The sequence below is a fragment of the Blennius ocellaris genome (assembly GCF_963422515.1).
Source record: "Blennius ocellaris genome assembly, chromosome: 21".
Lineage (NCBI taxonomy): Eukaryota > Metazoa > Chordata > Actinopteri > Blenniiformes > Blenniidae > Blennius > Blennius ocellaris.
Window position 1 is genome coordinate 18,349,682 of NC_137670.1, and position 16,407 is coordinate 18,366,088.

At 43.4% G+C, this 16,407-nt stretch overlaps 1 protein-coding gene across 1 annotated transcript; it reads left to right on the forward strand.

Moving 5' to 3' along the window:
- tex2l (testis expressed 2, like) lies at window positions 1-11,985 on the forward strand (the record flags this gene model as incomplete). The annotated part of the gene is made up of 11 exons (XM_080517502.1): window positions 1-1,356; window positions 4,447-4,647; window positions 5,945-6,233; window positions 7,394-7,689; window positions 7,850-7,999; window positions 8,099-8,198; window positions 8,620-8,755; window positions 9,789-9,926; window positions 10,210-10,419; window positions 10,649-10,769; window positions 11,842-11,985. The coding sequence occupies 11 exons, from the start codon at window positions 1-3 to the stop codon at window positions 11,983-11,985; spliced, it is 3,141 nt and encodes a 1,046-aa protein (XP_080373628.1).
- Between the last annotated feature and the right edge of the window lie 4,422 nt (window positions 11,986-16,407).

Sequence of the window (16,407 nt, forward strand, 5' to 3'; positions counted from 1 at the left end):
ATGGCAGAGAGTGGAACACATGCATTGCAAAAGAATGGGGACAAAGCAAGAGGTACGCCTCACCAGGAGCCTCACGGTCTCTTACCAGCTGGCGGGACAAAACGGCATCTTTCCCGCGGGATTGTGATCCAGCTGACAGGGACAGAGGGAGAGTGGGACAGTCTCGATGACAGCGAGCTCATCTTCTCCCTCGACAATGATGAGGACGACCCCTCTATTTCGCTGCCGAAGCAGAGGCAGCTCTCTGAGGACGAGGACGGAAGACTGCAGTCCCAAAGCTTCCATGTCCCGCTTTCGCCCTCATCCCCGAGTTCCCTGGGGAACTGCTCCACCGCAGGCCCCAGCTTCCTCTCTCCTGGCCCGTCTTCACCCACCCACCGGCCTCTGGCAAGCCTGGTCAAGTCTCTCTCCACAGAGCTGGAACCAAAGGAGGGCTCCTCCCTCAGACCCAAGCCTTTCCTGAGCCTTGTGAAGTCGATCTCCACGGAGCTCTCCCGCTCCGAGCCCGAGGTGTCGCAGTCTAAATCAGACTCCCGCCTCAACCTCCACCTCTGGAAACAACTCACCCAGCAGAAGACACGCAGCAATGGGGACTCCCGCACGGCTCCCCCGTCTCCAAGCTCCCTCTCGCCGAGTGCAGAGGGTCTCAGGGGGGGTTTTTTCAAAATGGAACTGGAGGACACTAAGAGGAAGCTTTCCGAGGCCGTGCATGAACCCCTGAGCAGCATGTTCAGTAAGATCATGAGAGAGGAGGGTGGCGGCAGCCCGAAACTCCAGTGCAAGACGCACCAGAGCTCCAGAGGCCTGGGGCGAGACAGCAGCACAGACACGGCTCTTTCAGATTCTCCTGTGAGAAACGCTCGGAAAACTGATGTGGATGCCTTGCCTGTGTTTGATTGGCCGCCGGTAAGACATCCTGGGCGGAAACACTGCCCTGTGCATCATCACCGGCAACATCATAAGGATGAGGATTTGGAGATCTGTACGGATGGCGATGTGATGAAAGTGTTAGCGGTCGAAACACGGAGACGGACGGGAATGTCATCGAGTTCTCAAGCACAGCCAGCGCCCCGGGTGAGGGCCCCCCCACTGCCTCAGACCCCCCACCCTCTGCCACAAATGACTTTGTTCTGCGTGGCGGTACTTTCTTATGGCTACTTCATCCTTCCTCTCAGTTCATACTTCTCAGGCCTGGCTCTGGGAGTAGCGCTGGGGTTTTTACTTGGGCTGTTGCTCATCAGAATGGGCTCCTCCAGGTCCAGCTGCTCCGATCCGGCTCACCGACAAGCACCTACGTTCCCGGGGGTGGGGATTCTGACGGGTGGCAGCGACAACACGCAACCCGATGTCCTAAAGGTAAAGAGACAAGTCATTATGGGGTGAAATATCACCTTATGCTCAGCTGACTCACTTTCCCTCTGATATTTACACATTATCAATGTATTTTTCAATGAAACATCTGCAAAATTGACTTTTTAAGTACTAATGAGCCAACAAGAAACTAGTCCCTCAGTCTAATCCCCAATTATATTCTTTAAAAACTGCTTATTTTGTGATTTTTGTTCCGATCAACTGTGATCAAGTCATGATGGAGGTGGAAAGTAGATGTTACCCGCACACAGTGATGACCATGTTCATCTGGGTGTGAGTACGTTGTAGTCTGCAAACGAGAAAATTGTCTGAGTATTGGGTCACTCTTTTATAATTATTTTTTCCTTGTTTTCCAGGATAACAGCCAGTTTCCTAGAGTAAAAGAGCTAGTACTGACCCCTTGTGACAAAAGTGGGTAAAATAATAATGGTGGACCAAACTAATCAAAAGAACTTACAATTCTGGACATTATATTAAGTACTGAACATTCCAGGGTGCCACACAGAGCATTGTTTGGAATTAGCAAATTTTTTCCTGTATGTGCTCTGCTTGCCAACTAACCACAGCTCATTCCTGACGATTTGAAGAAATTCTGATCAATGACTTTGTATTACTGTAATTTCCGAACTCTGAATATAAGCCGCATCCACCAAATTAAAAAAATAAAGCAAAGAAAAGAAAGCCGGAGTTACGTGATGCACCTGAACGCATCACCCATGTTTTGGCATGAAGCCAGTTAACCAGTAAACGTCCATAAATTAGCCCGGAAATTAAAGTACATTAAATAATCAATATAATATCCTCAAGAATTGGCAAAAGAAAATGTCAATGACGGCTCTTTCACCACCTGTATCATGGTGAAACAGCTGGTAGCAAAAGAAGCAGCAGAGAGATGACATTCACAAAAGAGCACCAGTCAAACCTCAAACAGAGATAATGTGGGGAAGCATGTCTGAAATGCCACATTCGTTCTCGCTACATGTGCTAATTTGAAAAAGGTTGCAGTCTTCTTATCAGTCCACATGTCTTTATTTTCAGCCCTCTGGGAGACAGAAGGCTGTTCACATGTTTGAAGTCACAGGCTTCACATATGTCATGATGAATTAAAGTTCCTGAAGGAAAACAGACATAAACAAGGGATGACCGGATGGCTGGAGACACACGTACCTACTGCCAGGATGAACAGTGACAAAGTCTATCACCATAAAAGAATAGTTCTACAATTGTATATTAGCAAAATCATGTTTGAAAAGAGAACTTCTTTTTAAAATCACAATTTAAAGGCCACATCACTCTTCTTCAACACAAAGAAGAAAATAATTAATTCATCAACTTCAACTCAGTGTAGGCATGTAGATTTCGGAGCTGTTCAGAAAAACAATGTTTCAAGTGAAAATGTATTGCTTAGGTTTTTTTGTTTCATAAAAGTTTCGTGTTCACACGGCAATGTTTTGAAAACAATGTCCTCCACTCAGAAACACTGAAAACAATATAGTTTTCCTGTAGGGCCACTAGTGGGTGCTGTTTGTTGTTTTTGTAAAAAAAAAAGCCGTGACCATATGTGCCAATAGAACAAGCTGCTGGTGGTCGGAGGGGCCGACGAATGGCGCAAAATGGCAGCCTCGTTTCCGTCAGTCTGCCCCAGGGCAGCTGTGGCTACAGACGTAGTTTACCACCATCCAGTATGGAGTGAATGAATAATACAATGTATAGCGTCTTTGAGTGTCTAGAAAAGCGCTATATAAAACCAATACATTATTATTATTATTATTTTAAAAAATTACATTTTAGTAAACAGACTACCAAGTTGTATTGTTATTATGGTGACTATCAAAATAAAACAACCAAGGCCTAGGAGAATATGGACTGGAAGTCATGCAGGAGAAGTATTTACAGTGGCTGTGGTGCACATGTGCAGTAGCAGCATTTCCACTGCCTATAAGGCATTTTCAAATAGTTTTCCACAATTTTTGAAAAGTTCCACCTTGGCAGCTGTTCTCAAAAAGGTGAATTTTCAGTGGCTCTGGCCACTGTTTTCATGTAAACAGATACCCAAAACGCAATGTAAGTTTAGCATTTTCACTTGAACATGTTGTCATGTAAACCATTCCTTGGTCAAAACATTTTCAGCACCTGGTTAAATGAAGTCAGGTCTGTTGAAGAAGATCCCACTTGCTACAAATTTCCCTGCTGTGTATAATATACTACTCACATATAGCTCTTTACATGTGAAAAATTTCTAAAATTTTAATTGAGTCATTTAACTGTTTAACTTATTGTTTCCGCCATGCTCATTTAAAATCAGGTCTGTTGGTCTCTTTCGCTACTCCGAATGTCTGCAAGATGTGAGGTGTCCAGAGTGCAATTAAAACTTCCAATGAGGAACGCCGTTGGAGCTGCAGCAGTAATTACTGCTGTCTCGCTGGCTGAGCTTGACACGGGGCAACCAGAGAGGGCAGCCACACTGTCAGCTCCAGAGCCAATTACTGAGGGGAAGCAGGCCGCAATAAGCTGTAATTTATCCACCAGAGAAGCAGGTTGTCTGGGTTGAGAGCGCTAAAGATGTGCTTTTCTGCCCATTATTGAGACAATGCCGTTGTTTTGTCATTGTGTCGGTTTTGGTGGGAAAGTCAGAGCTGTGAAGTTGTGAGGAAACAGATGTGTTTGTTTCATACAGCGTTGCATCGTTTTTTTTCTTCCAGGCAACAGTCGAGATTCTGAGAAGACACTGAGCCACACTTTTATGATCAAGATACCCAGTTGTTGCACAGATCTTCACATGGTTTAGTCAGGCTGCTATGGAATCAACAAATACAGTTTGTTAATTTAATCGTCTTTTCTGTTTTTATTACTTGTTTTCATTGACTGCAGTGTTTTTGGTGGTTCCGTGTGGACAGACACAGTTGGTATGGGAAACTGATTGTACGACTGTGATTGAAAACTGTTTGGTTTTGATTTTAAGTCGATTTCACAGAACGTTCTGGGGCCAAACCAGTTTCAGATTAGGTGTTCACTCTTTGCTTGAAGCCTCAGAGATGCAGCCGCTGACTCAGGTCAAACCTTCTGTATTCTCAGGGTTGGATGAATGAGATCCATGACTACGACCCAGAAACCTGCCACCCGGCTTTGACTCACTCTGTGTACGCCACCCTGGAGGGCTCCTCTTTCCGCCTGGACACTCCGCGCACCAACATCAGCCGCCGGGCCACAAACGACGAGAGAGTCCACGAGGCCACGTTTGTCAAGTCGCGCCGCTTTCAGCTCGCAACGAGTAAAGTATGTCAACAATAGGACTGAATGAGTGACGATGTTATTGGAATATCACACTTTTATGTCAGGAGTCTATTATGTCAAGGAAGAAGAAGCCTCTGTTTTAGTCAGAATGTATGCCGAGATGATCTACTGAGTCTTTGACGTTTGACAATAAAACTGTAATGTTTGTATGATTGTAGCACTAAAATAACAAGGATTCAGAACATTCTGCAAACAAAAATTTGGGCCCTGTTCACGGGATAACGTTCAAGTGAAAACGCGTCATTTTTGTGTTTTTGTTTCAGAAAAATTTGCTATTTCCACGCAAATGTTTAGAACAATGATGTAAATTTAAAGAGTTCATATAAACTTCCTAAAGGTTCTCCAGCAGTAATAATCGTCTCCATACCAGGACCGACGCCCCAGGAGAGAAGAAAGAGTGTCCTCTCTCTCCCTGGTTGTTCCAGGTTTTAAAAAGTGTGTTGCTCCAACCAGCCAATCAGAAATCAAACCCTATATAGTGTCATCAGGGGTTCAGCCAATCACAATCAAGGTAGGCTCCTCCCCTTTGACTCCTCCCACAATCAGGCAGCTCTGCTCTGGCACATGGCGCCACGAGAGGAAGTACTTCTTCCTCTTCCCATAGATGGGCGTGTGTGGGCGGAGCCAGTCCAGCTCACACAGACACAGCAGATTCTGAATGCAGCTCCTATGATACAATATTCAAATGGAGGAAAATGAAGGAGGAGCTGAAAACTTTGAATACCAGGTTTGTGGACCAAGGAGACCAAGAGGAAGAGTTGAGAAGCTGGAGAACATGACTGCTATAAACAGATATGGCCCAGACCCTAAAGCGATGGAGTTTCCATGTTGGCTGTTGTTTGATTTTGTGATGAAACTACACAGGAAATGTTGTCATCCATCTATTCACGAGTGTGTAGAACAACTAGCTCATGGTGTGCGTGAACAGTAGCGGCGTGAACGGTAGCGGCGTGAACGGTAGCGGCGTTTCACACTGAGACGGAAACTGATCGATTTAAAAAGGTGGTGTTTTCAGAAGCTCCGAGCGTATCATCTAGACAAACTCCCAAAACACAACAAAAGTTTTGTGTTTCCACTCGAAATCCTTGTTGTGTTAACTGTTCTGCTGGGGCTCTGTTTGAAAATGACCTTTTCACATTTTTCTTTTTTGAAGCTGTAATATTCACAGAAGCTTGTGATGTTTCCAAATTCTCAGACATTTTTGAGGAAGTATTCTGTTGTTTTTAATTTGATTACCTACAACATGAATTTTGTTGTGATTAAACGCTGTTCTCTGAAGGTCTACCTGCTGCCTCCTGTGTTAGCACGGAAGAGGGTGTGGAACCCAAAGTACCCCATCTGCATCCAACTGGCAGAACCCCAGGAAAAAGGGGGAGGCCAGGAGGAAGCCAGTCAGAATGAAAGTTCCTCCAAGCAGACGAAGGACCCTCCCTATGTTCTTTACCTCTTTGGCCGCACAGGACGAGAAAAAGAAGAGTGGTTTCATCATTTGACTCGGGCTTCCACACACACACTGAGGGAAACAGAGAGAGACAGACAGCAGCCTGGCAGATGTGTGTCCAGATTGGGTATGAGAAACGTTATTAATGCATTAGAGATTGGAAGGCCTCTAGATAAGGCATCTATACAAATGCTATGTATGTGTATGTGCGTGTGTGTGTTTGTGTATGTGTGTGTCTGTGGTGTGTGTGTGTGTGTGTGGATTATGGATTACATGCTCCAGTTCTTTGCATTACAAAGCCAATCCCTTTCAAAGGAACACACAGTCTCACTGTTGTTCAGGGAACCAACGGTGCAAACGCTACAGAAAAATACAAACGCTATCAGAGACACCAGCCTTGTTTGTGAGAAAATTAATCAGGTGGAGGAACAAATATATAAATCCCACTGGCTCTCTAATTCTTTTATATTGTTTTACTTAATAATTCTCTTTATCTATTTAAACCAGCTGCTCTGGCACACTCATTCAAAAGACTCCTGATGAGTGAAGCTGATTATTCTACTGTTTAACTAATATATCAAGATCATTATTAGTATTTGTCATTCTGAAGTGCCACTGTTGTTGAAAACGCTGTCAGTGGTTTCATATCCCAGTATACAGAGAACAGAGCTGGATGCTTAGCTTCGGATAAAGGCCGCTTTAAATAGGCACGCATTGGAACATTTGGCAGATGCTTACAACCTGCAGAGAATCCTGCTGGTGTATAACAACTCATAAAGATATATATGCATCGCTTAATCTCTTTTTGCACTGAATGGATCAAATCGGGGGGAAAAATAGAATGATGAGGAACGTTTGTTGGCCTGCGTGGATCAAAGATCTCTGTTGGCTTTGGATTGTGCAGGACAGATCTTTTGAACACAAATATAATCTTATCAACTTTTTGGGTCGATAATTGTTAAATTATACAAAAATCAATGAGGAACATTTAATGCGGAAGCACATTTTTGTATTGTCGCAATGGTTCTTGGCAATAAAACTGAAACGATCACATTTGTAAGGAACAAGCATTTGTGGGATGGGCATCAATGTTGAAATCTGAAGAAACAATTGTATTCAACAGTTTATTTACAATTTGTAAAGCCAACTGTTCACACAAGTTTTTTTTTAAGATACTTGAAAGCAACAAGAATATTTAGATACGCATACATTTCATGTCATTGATTAACACTGGAAGTTTTAATTGTAGATTATTCAAATTAGTTGCTGTTCCCCGTATTTCTCCAGGTGAGCCGGCACAGAGAGGTCCAGTCCCAGTCCAGGTCCAAGTCCAAGTCCCAGGCCAGGTCCAGGTCCAGAGCCCGAGCAGCAGAGGCTCCAGCAGAGTTGGCAGCAGTGACGATGATGGCCCGTCACCCCCCGTCGCCCCCTACGTCTCTGCAGCCCCGTTCGGTGCCACCAAGACTCCTTCTGTGCTGCACTATCCCAGCTACATGGCTCGCCTGCTGGCCGCTGAGGAGTCGACCCCCCTCTCCAGTCCTGGAGCCTCCAGCACGGAGCCGAGTCCCACCATCCGGGGAAACGTAAGTCCGATAAAGCTAATTGAAGGTTAAAAATGAAGCCGTCAACCCATCTCAAGCCTGCACTGAATTCTCATTAATCTTCACTTCTGCTCTAAAAGAGATAAGCCTGGACTTTAATTGCCCCTTGCTTCTCCTTTTTTTTTTTTTTTTTCCTGTTCAGTGTACCTGTGATCTGGCGGAGCTTGCAGGGATGAGTCAGACCTCGTGGATTAACGCCTTAATTGGTCGAATCTTCTGGGACTTCTTGCGGGAGAAGTGCTGGGCCGACGCCGTGTCCCGCAAAATTCAGAAGAAGCTCAGCAAAATCAGGGTGAGAGCAAGTTTTCTTAAAGTTCCTGAGTCAATTTAAAGGTGAAACCATAAACCCACTTTGCTTTGCATTTACAATGTTGTGCTCTGCACTCTGCAGCTGCCTTACTTTATGAATGAACTGACACTGACTGATCTGGATATGGGCTGCTCCATGCCACAGATCACAGCTACATCCGGTCCCGAGGTCAACCACAGGGGTGAGTGCAGAGGGCGCCGGACCAAAACAAACTGCACCCGCAAATATTAAAACACGGCGACTGAATTGCTGAATTTTGCATCAAATCAGGGTCTTGTAATCTCATTGAGCTGGGCAGCTGTTGTGGTTTGGCCTTCCATATTTAGGTATAGCCGTGTGTGTGTGTGTGTGTGTGTGTGTGTGTAGGTGTGTGACCTCATGATTGTTCCTGTCCCTCTGCTCACATTGTTACACAAGCTTTCCTCTACAAATGAACCTGGTTTCAGCATTTCCCTCTATAAGCTCCCAATTTATTATAAATGTAATTTCCAGTGAGTTGTTCCCATTGAACAGCATGTGCCCTGATTAGTCTGCGTGTGGCATTTAAAAGCTTTCATCCTGGTTGTGTCTGATGTTTGACCTCTTTGTGACACCCCCTGCAGGCCTGTGGGTGGAGCTGCAACTGGTCTACACCGGGAGCCTGCAGATGACCCTGCAGACCAAGTTCAACCTGTCCAGGCTGGGCAAAGAGAGCGGGCAGGACGCTGTGCACTGCTGGACCGACAGCGGCAGCCTACGGTCAGTTCTGCACACACACACGCACGCACGCACACACACACACACACACACACACACAGACCTCCCAGCTGTCTTTATTTGGTAAACACTTGGCATCAGTGCTATCTCATCTTCTTGTGAATAAATTATATTAGATGATTTTAGTAGTAAGGCTGCACAAAGGTCGAAATCAACTACAACTTATAAAATTTTGCAAGAATTAAAGGGTCATATTCTGCAATATTGACTTCCTAAAGGTTCTCCAGCAGTAATAATCGTCTCCATACCAGGAACGACGCCCCAGAAGTGTAGAAAGTGTGTCCTCTCTCTCCCTGGTTGTTCCAGGTTTTAAAAAGTGTGTTGCTCCAACCAGCCAATCAGAAATCAAGCCCTATATAGTGTCATCGGGGGTTTAGCCAATCACAATCAAGGTAGGCTCCTCTCCTTTAACTCCTCCCACAATCAGGCAGCTCTGCTCTGGCACATGGCACCACAAGAGGAAGGACTTCCTCCTCTTCCCATAGATGGGCGTGTGTGGGCGGAGCCAGTCCAGCTCACACAGACACAGCAGATTCTGAATGCAGCTCCGATGATCCAATATTCTAATGGAGGGAAATCAAGTAGAAGCTGGAAACTTAGAATACCAGGTTAGTGGACCATGGGAAAGAGTAGAAAAGCTGTAGAATATGACCCCTTTAATGTATATATCTAATTATTGCGTAGAGCACTGAGCCTTGTGTCTGAGTGGTGCTATAGAAATAAACTTGCCTTGCCTTTACCACACAGAGACACCTACACACACACACACACACACACAATGAACAGAGCCCAACGTGACAGTCGTCATCATGGACCTTAAACCCACAGTGGCAGGGATTAAACTCTGGGAAAAGCTTCACGTTTGCTGTATTTGTGCATCATCCAAAGCTAAATACCAAGTCTTACACTTCCACCCTGAACATTTACTCTCTTTTCCGATACGAGGATGAGAAGGTGAACAAATTAGGGTGAAAGATCCTTTATTCCTGCGTTGTGTTTTTGTGCATCGGAGCAGCTGCAGGCCTGTCCTCAGTGTGTTAGCGGACAGCGATGAAGAGTCCTCCAGCGCCGGTTCATCTGATGAAGAGGAGCTGCTTCTCTCTGAACCTCAGGGTCCGGTCGGGGAGAAAGGGTCAGCGCCAGCACCCGAAGGGTAAATACCTCAATTTGAGACGGTATTAATTCACACAAAGACATGAAAAAATGTCTCAGTGGACAAACAGCAAAGGGAAAGAAGAGAGAATTCACACCTTGTGTCTTGTGAACGCTCATTTATAAAGCAGGCCGACGCTCCAGATGGCTGTTGCCTCCCTCTACATCTCTTGTGACTTTCTCTCCACTTCAGCGGCTGATTCATAAACCCGCTGACAAATTGTTCGGCTCTTCTGAAAATGCTTCAATCCTCTGCTTTTTCTCTCCCCGGTAATCCTCCACAGGGCCGGGGGCGCCAAGACCGGGAGGAAGATTCTGAAATTTGTGGACAAAATCACAAAATCCAAGTACTTCCAGAAGGCGACGGAGAATGAGTTCATCAGGAAGAAGTTTGAGGAGATGTCCAACACGCCGCTGCTGCTCACTGTGGAGGTTCAGGAGCTGTCAGGGAACCTCGTCGTCAACATCCCGCCGCCACCTACAGACAGGATATGGTATGAAAACTGAAGGAACCCCACCAGCAGGCCAACAGTCCTCCAAACACCCGCAGCGTCTTGTGCTCGTCTCGTGACTCACTGTAACGCCTCACCTCCTGCCAGGACGACATGAATTAATTCCCGCAGTATTTTTAGCGGTGCGCTGAGTGTGCTCCGAGCCCCGTGAGGTCCAGAGACGTCCAACTAGACACCGGCTCGGTTTGATTCGGTGTTCGTGTCCGTGCAGGTACAGCTTCTGTGGGCCGCCAAAGCTCGATCTGCACGTCCGGCCCAAGCTGGGAGAGAGGGAGGTGACCTTCTGCCACGTGACCGAGTGGATTGAGAAGAAGCTGCAGGATGAGTTCCAGGTGAAGGAGAAAACGTAAAATCATTTACTCCGCTATGGAAGATGTAGTCCTTTTTCCAGTGGCGGCTGGGGGGGATTTCATTATTCTTCAGTTTCAACCACTGTTCACAACATTTAAATATGGTGCGTTTATGAAGCATATTATGACAATCTTGCCTTGTTTTAGATTAAGAGAGGCCTCAGTCATGGAAATAATTGTAGTTTTAAACAAATTGTGAATAGAGAGCACATATTCAGATGACGCTTGTATTAAAGGAGTCATATTCTCCAGCTGTTCATCTCTTCCTCTTGGTCTCGTTGGTCCACAAACCTGGTATTCAAAGTTTCCAGCTTCTCCTCGATTTGCCTCCATTAGAATATTGGATCATAGGAGCTGCATTCAGAATCTGCTGTGTCTGTGTGAGCCGGACTGGCTCCACCCACACACGCCCATCTATGGGAAGAGGAGGAAGTACTTCCTCTCGTGGTGCCATGTGCCAGAGCAGAGCTGCCTGATTGTGGGAGGAGTCAAAGGGGAGGAGCCTACCTTGATTGTGATTGGCTAAACCCCTGATGACACTATATAGGGTTTGATTTCTGATTGGCTGGTTGGAGCAACACACTTTTTAAAACCTGGAACAACCAGGGAGAGAGAGAGGACACACTTTCTACACTTCTGGGGTGTTGGTCCTGGTATGGAGACAATTAGTTCTGTTTAGAAAGTGAATTTTGCACAATATGACCCCTTTAACATATTTGTAAACAAATACAAGTATCTAAATCTGTCTCTTTCACAGAATGACTGTATTTTGGGGCTAGTTTACTTGAAATGACAGTCTGCGTTTGATGAAAACTAAACCTAACCTCAGGTAGATCCTCGCCAACACAATAAACCATCAAGAAGACTTGCAAAATAGAGTGTGGTTTTTTTGAAGTTTTTATATTTTCAGTCATAATAACTATTAGCATTTATAAACATCAACAAACCTGGACACATTTTACAACATGTTTTTCTTGCACCCTTGTGCCCACTATTGGCCAGCCGCCACTTCCTTTTTCTCAGCTTTTCTTTTTGTCTTTTCATTCCTCTCCAGAAAGTGTTCGTACTGCCGAACATGGACGATATCTACCTGCCCCTGATGCAGTCTGTGGTGGACGAGTCCCGCCGCTCTCAGAGCTCCTCCACAGAGTCCCTGGTGAGGATCCCTCCTGAAACCCACGGCGCGGAATCGGACTAGTGCCTCACTGTCGGCCAGAACAGCTGCCTTGTAAAATGGGATGGAAATTGTTACGCTACTTTCATTTACACATTTGCCTCCACTGGCTTCAGTCGCTCGGAGTGTTTATGTCTGAACAGGGTCGTGTTTTATTGGCTGGTAGAGAAAAAGCTGTGAAAGTGTTACCTTTTGCATATGTTTACATGTGAATAATCCCTATGAGATTATACATATCTATTTATCTAATGATTTCATGTTTACACATCATTGTTTTATTAAAAAATGAGATGATGGCCATTATTGAATAAAAGTTGTAAAAACAGTTGACTGCTTCTTTTCTATGTGTCTCAAGACAAAGTCTTAAGTGTGCAGTGCATGATGCTAATATATATATATATATATATAATATATTCCTACTTTTTTATACAGTTCCATGTAGGGAAGGGATTAGAAAACCGGTTGTTGTTGAGAACCGGTTCCCAGTGTTCCAATTCCTTGTTATTGATTCCCTTTTCTATTAAAGTGGATGTGAAAGACGTCGCGCCCACGTGGCAACGCTTCACAGCTCATCACAGCTGTTTCTAATGCTGCTGACAACAATAATGGCTTTCTCTTAACGCATTGCACACCATTATAACGCTTACATATTTGTCTGATTCTAAAGAGCTGGATCTACGTTAATGTAGAATGACAGAAATGTACTGAGAAATGTGTTCATTTTATGGATGCATAGCAACAAACACATTATTTAAAGAATGTTCATACTTTTCAGTTGTATTGCTTTATTTAGGTGTTAAATATCAAATATCTGACCACATTACGTCCTCCTTTACTGCCCTGTTTTGGATTTACTGTGTGCCGATAAGGAACTGGTGTGGACAAAATCAATTCTGTGTAACTCCTAAATAACCCTCGGTTGTTGTAAAAAAGGCAGTAATGATAAGTGTGACTCGGATTTGGTCACAAGGGTCACTTCCTCAAAGATTAATCAGTAAAAGGGATCACTCATCAGGTGACGCAGATGCAAAAGATAAACTTTATCCAGTGTGTCTATCTCTGCTGGTCCTGGAAATAATCATAATAATAAAAAGATAAGATAAGATAAGATCGCCTTAATCATAAGTAATCAGTGAAAAGTGACCTGATAACATTAAAATGCATGTTTTTTGACTGTGGAAGGCAACTGCAGAAAACTCAGAGCTGTTCAAATAAAATTAAATCATAGCTTACCTTTTAAAAAACAAAACAAAACAAAACAAAAAAAAGCAACTTACTAAACTAATTAAATGCAGCCTTACCATTTAAACTAATTACCAATCATTTCCACTGATATCACTGTGAAATTCAACTGGAGAGCAAACGACTGTCTCACATCTTCTCAAAAAGCAGAGCTTCATCTATTAGGAGCAATCAGCTGCATGTTGAATCAGAATCAATTTCTACTTGTTTCAATGCTCCTTCACAACACATCTCACCCAAACAAGCACCAAAAATGTCTAATGGAAATATAAACGACATAAGATAAATTTAGCAGCTGCTCCAGCTCGCCCAGAAACGAAATTGCTCCTGAAAAGAGAAGATCAAACGAGGCGAGGACCACATCGAGCATTGGATGAAACATTAGAGGAAACTGATTAAAAAGAGAGAAAATGAAAAGCAGAGAAACAGATGGTTGATGAGAAGTGAAGGAAAAGATCAATGATCTGAACGATAGATGGAAAGACACTTCAAATGTTCAACAGATGGAAGGAAAAAAATGTAGGGTTGATGTGAAATCACATCTGAAAGCAGCATGGAGGAGGATGTATGTTAGTGTGTGTGTGTGTGTGTGTGTGTGTGTGTGTGTGTGTCTCTGGGTGAACATTTATTATAGTTAAAACTATAACAAAATGCAAACTTATGGCTTTAGAGAAAGAAATAATTCCACTGTGGAAACATTCGACATTGGTGTAAACTCGGTATAATTCAGGCCAGAGCTGTCGTGACGTGTTTGGCACTTTTTTTTTTTAACACATGCAATATTTGGATTCCATAAAAATACTAAATCAATAGCTGCCGATTCAAAGACCATCTGAACTGAGCATTGAGCAGGAGATATAGTGGGAAGGGGTTTATTCAAACATATCATTCAAATGTCTTTATATAAAAAAGCCTCACATCACAGGAGGTTCAGTGTCTTAAGATGAAGTGGTGATCCAGCATGCAGAGCCTCCAGTCAGTCGTTAGAGGGCAGCACGGGTTCATGGTAATGTAATCAACGTCGCTCTTCTTTTAAAGGAGGATGTCACATTTTTAAAATCTTAATTATACACCCATGTGTTATAGAACTTGTTTGTTAAGATCTCTCCTTGTTTTCGCCTCAACAGAAACCGTGTTTAACCTCTTAACAATGTTTTTTTTTAAACCGCCTCCTAATGCAGACAAATGACTAAAGATCAGCATAATTGAGAAAAGTCACTGCTTTATAGGCCTTTTGAACAGGTTGAACTGGATTTAACCCGAGATAGCACTTTAAGTAATCAACAACAACCCATTCAAAATGCTTTTTGAGCAATCTTCACTACGCTTGAGCAGCATGGTTGTTTTCATGATGCACACATTGAAACTGCCCCAGCATTTAATCAAGATACAGTATGTACAGAATGCATGCACAGTGAATGTGGCAGCTACGCATGCAAGCAGGAATGTCTGTGTTGTTTCCAACTGAACCTTTGTTATTTAAATGCTCAGAAAACTGCACTGCTGGGGTGTTTTACCGCTCAGTTTGGAGGTGAAAGTACTTCGGTTGAAGTGCAAATAATTGTGTGGGGGGAAAAAATTATAATAAAAAAAGGAGCTGGTAAAAGAAGAAACCTGTCTTTCTAGCTAAGGAGCCGTTTGGTTTGTCTCAGAGGAGGACTAGCGCGACCAGACATTTGGGACAGAAGTTCTTGTTTATCCCAACGAGCAAATAAAACCAAAGTTCACGAGATCGCAGGAGAGTCACGAATGGATCTGGAATCCATTACTCTGTACAAATAACAGGTACCTTGTGCTCAACCGCACATACTTATTAGCCAAGGTACCTCAGGCAGCTACCTTGTTATTTTACTTAACTTATTCTTTAACTTTTACATTTCTGCACTATGTCCTTGGGTGTATGTGAGCGGGTCTGTGTGAGCTGAATGTGTGTGTGAATGTTTAGGTTATTCTGTATACATGGTGTGTCTGCTGAGATGAATGCAATGCTGAATGTGAGAATGGCTGCCGGTGTTTATTGTATGTCTACTGTGTTTTTAGCTACACCGTAATTTCGTTGTGCAATTTATTGTACAATGACAATAAAAGCAATAGAATAGAACATCTCAAACCCAGACGGAGACACTTCCCAACGCAGGAAGCCAGAAACAACGAGCGACCAAATATTCACGCCACAGCCACCAGGTGCAGACAATCGCTCAGTTGAAACACATCAGGACAGCGAGTAGCAATTAAGCACGACGTCAAGGAAGCCGAAACAAATGACAAGAGTCAGAATTTCAAAATAACAAAAGATCACTGAGGCCACATTTACATGTACCTGGGTATCTGAAAAAACTGTGGTATTTATCTGCGTTTGGTGCATTTACACAGAAATGCAGCTACGACTCACCACAATCGAGGATTCCTGAAAACTCTGACCACAGTGGAGATATGGATACAGTCCATGTCTCTGTTTACATCTAAAGTGGGGAGGCGGATATTTACATCACAATTCGTGACTTCCTGTTTTTTTTTCCAGGACTTTGATTGGATATCATGGCTTCATGCTTCTTGCTACACCGCCCCCTACAGGGTTGGCTGCTCAGAGCAGCTCTGAACCAGCTGGGTTTGTGGGTCAGTGTAAATTAAGATTTTTTTTTTTTTTTTAAACCTAGTGAGGGATTTCCATTTATACGTGGCCTGAATGTGAACCATGACAGTAGGAGGAGAGGAAAAAAAGGTTACCCTATCTGGTACATTACTAACTTCAAACCTCTCATATATTCATATATTCATAGCATATTTAAGCTCCTTTTACTCTAATTAATTTTACTGATCTGATATGGTATGAAAAAGTATGATACCACAAAAATGGCCAAGAGGAACACTGGAGAAATGTTTTGTTAACAATATTTATTACAATATACTAATATGTATTAGTATGAGGACTGAATGAGAAATTCACTATGACGTTGACCTAAATTTTAAATCTTGAAATGTGAATTTTGGTACTTTTTCTGCTACACATTTTCCCAACAAATGATTTCATTTAGTATGTCCTTCAAAACGTCACTTTCACTTTCAAGTATTTTAGTAAAGTGTGTTTTTGATATGTCTAAAAATATCTAATTAAAAGCTATTCTCAAAAATGACATGGAGGGATGAAATGTTGGCAAATATGAACTGCGAATCCTTCACTGAAATACTGGAGAGTGAAATAAA